The sequence below is a fragment of the Charadrius vociferus genome, unplaced genomic scaffold (assembly GCF_000708025.1).
Source record: "Charadrius vociferus isolate BGI_N301 unplaced genomic scaffold, ASM70802v2 scaffold59, whole genome shotgun sequence".
NCBI lineage: Eukaryota > Metazoa > Chordata > Aves > Charadriiformes > Charadriidae > Charadrius > Charadrius vociferus.
The window spans coordinates 2,335,608-2,336,847 of record NW_009661371.1 but is presented as its reverse complement, the minus strand read 5'-3'; the positions used below and the strand labels follow the sequence as shown (position 1 = coordinate 2,336,847).

General features: G+C 42.4%; 1 protein-coding gene across 1 annotated transcript in view; it reads left to right on the top strand.

Annotated features, from left to right (window-relative positions):
* DCHS2 (dachsous cadherin-related 2) overlaps nucleotides 1–715 on the top strand; it is an 80,162-nt gene extending 79,447 nt beyond the window's left edge. The window contains exon 23 of the mRNA XM_009893767.1: nucleotides 41–715. Coding sequence (XP_009892069.1) covers nucleotides 41–715 — 675 coding nt within the window. The remainder of the gene's footprint in view (nucleotides 1–40) is intronic.
* Nucleotides 716–1,240: the final 525 nt, after the last annotated feature.

Here is a 1,240-nt window from a genome sequence, read left to right as displayed (position 1 = left end):
TCGGGGGCCCCAAGGAGAGTCTGATCGGCCCCCCTGCCAGTCTGGAGAAACGGATGTCGTGGCTACCATGCAAAGCATGGAGAGCATGCAGGCCGTTAAAGGAGAAGGTAGAGAAGAAGCCTGTGACACAGCCTACACACATAAAACATTATCTCAAACACTTAAGAAAATCGGAATAAAAGAGAAAGACATAATGGCAGACCTCACAAGAGAATACGTCTTGATGGCAGATAGACAGGACTCTGGGTATGATTCGCTTGCAACTCTTGGCACCTCTGATGAGGATCTCAGAGCTGGTTATAATTGGGATTATGTGCTCAGCTGGGAACCCAGATTTCAGCCTCTTGCCTCAGTGTTTAATGATATTGCAAAACTGAAAGATGAAAACATACACATTCATAGCTTCCCTAAGGAGAAGAAATCTCTTGTTTTCCCACCTCCCTTGATAACATCTGTAGCTCAGCCTGGCATAAGGACAGTGCCACCACGAATGCCCAATATAATATCAGGGCAAGCATTTAACCCTCGTTCTCCCCTTATCCATAATCTTGGGTATCCTCCACCAACCATGACCCCCAGTTTTTCTCCTTCTCTCTCTTTACTTACCATGCAGACGCCTACTGTTTCTCCAGTAATGTCTGATGGGAAAATGATAGGAACATGTCTTATTGATCCAAGCCATGAACTTGCAACAGAGGAAGAAATTCAGGTCTAGGTTACTGACTGACAGTAGTTTATGTTAAAAAGTATGGGTTCAAATGTATTTTGTTATTGTTGAACAAGCAAAATATGCCTGTCAGAGCTATATCACCAATACTATTTCTGTTTTTATGAGCTGGAAATGTTAAAATATCAAATAGCCACAAACTTGGTAACTATCCATCTTGTTCTTCCCAGAATACACTGTGAGGCCATGAGGCTTCTCCTATTTCAGCTCCCAACAACTGTGGTTTCCTATGTAAATCGTACAGCCAGGTGCGTGATAACCAACTTGACCAGTTTTACTGTTTTCCTCATAAAATATGTCAATAACAAATAAATGGTAGTAATTCTTTACTGTGGGAAAACTTTATTAGCATGCTGGTGATTTCTGACCGCTTCTGTGGTGGTATTAAAGAGGGTACTAGATGGATGTGTAATTACAACAGGATTAGGGGTGAGCAAAGAATAAAGCAAGGATTCCTATTGAGCTGTTTATCAAGTGTTTGCCCAGACTTCCCACACCTCAGCCTCTGCGTCC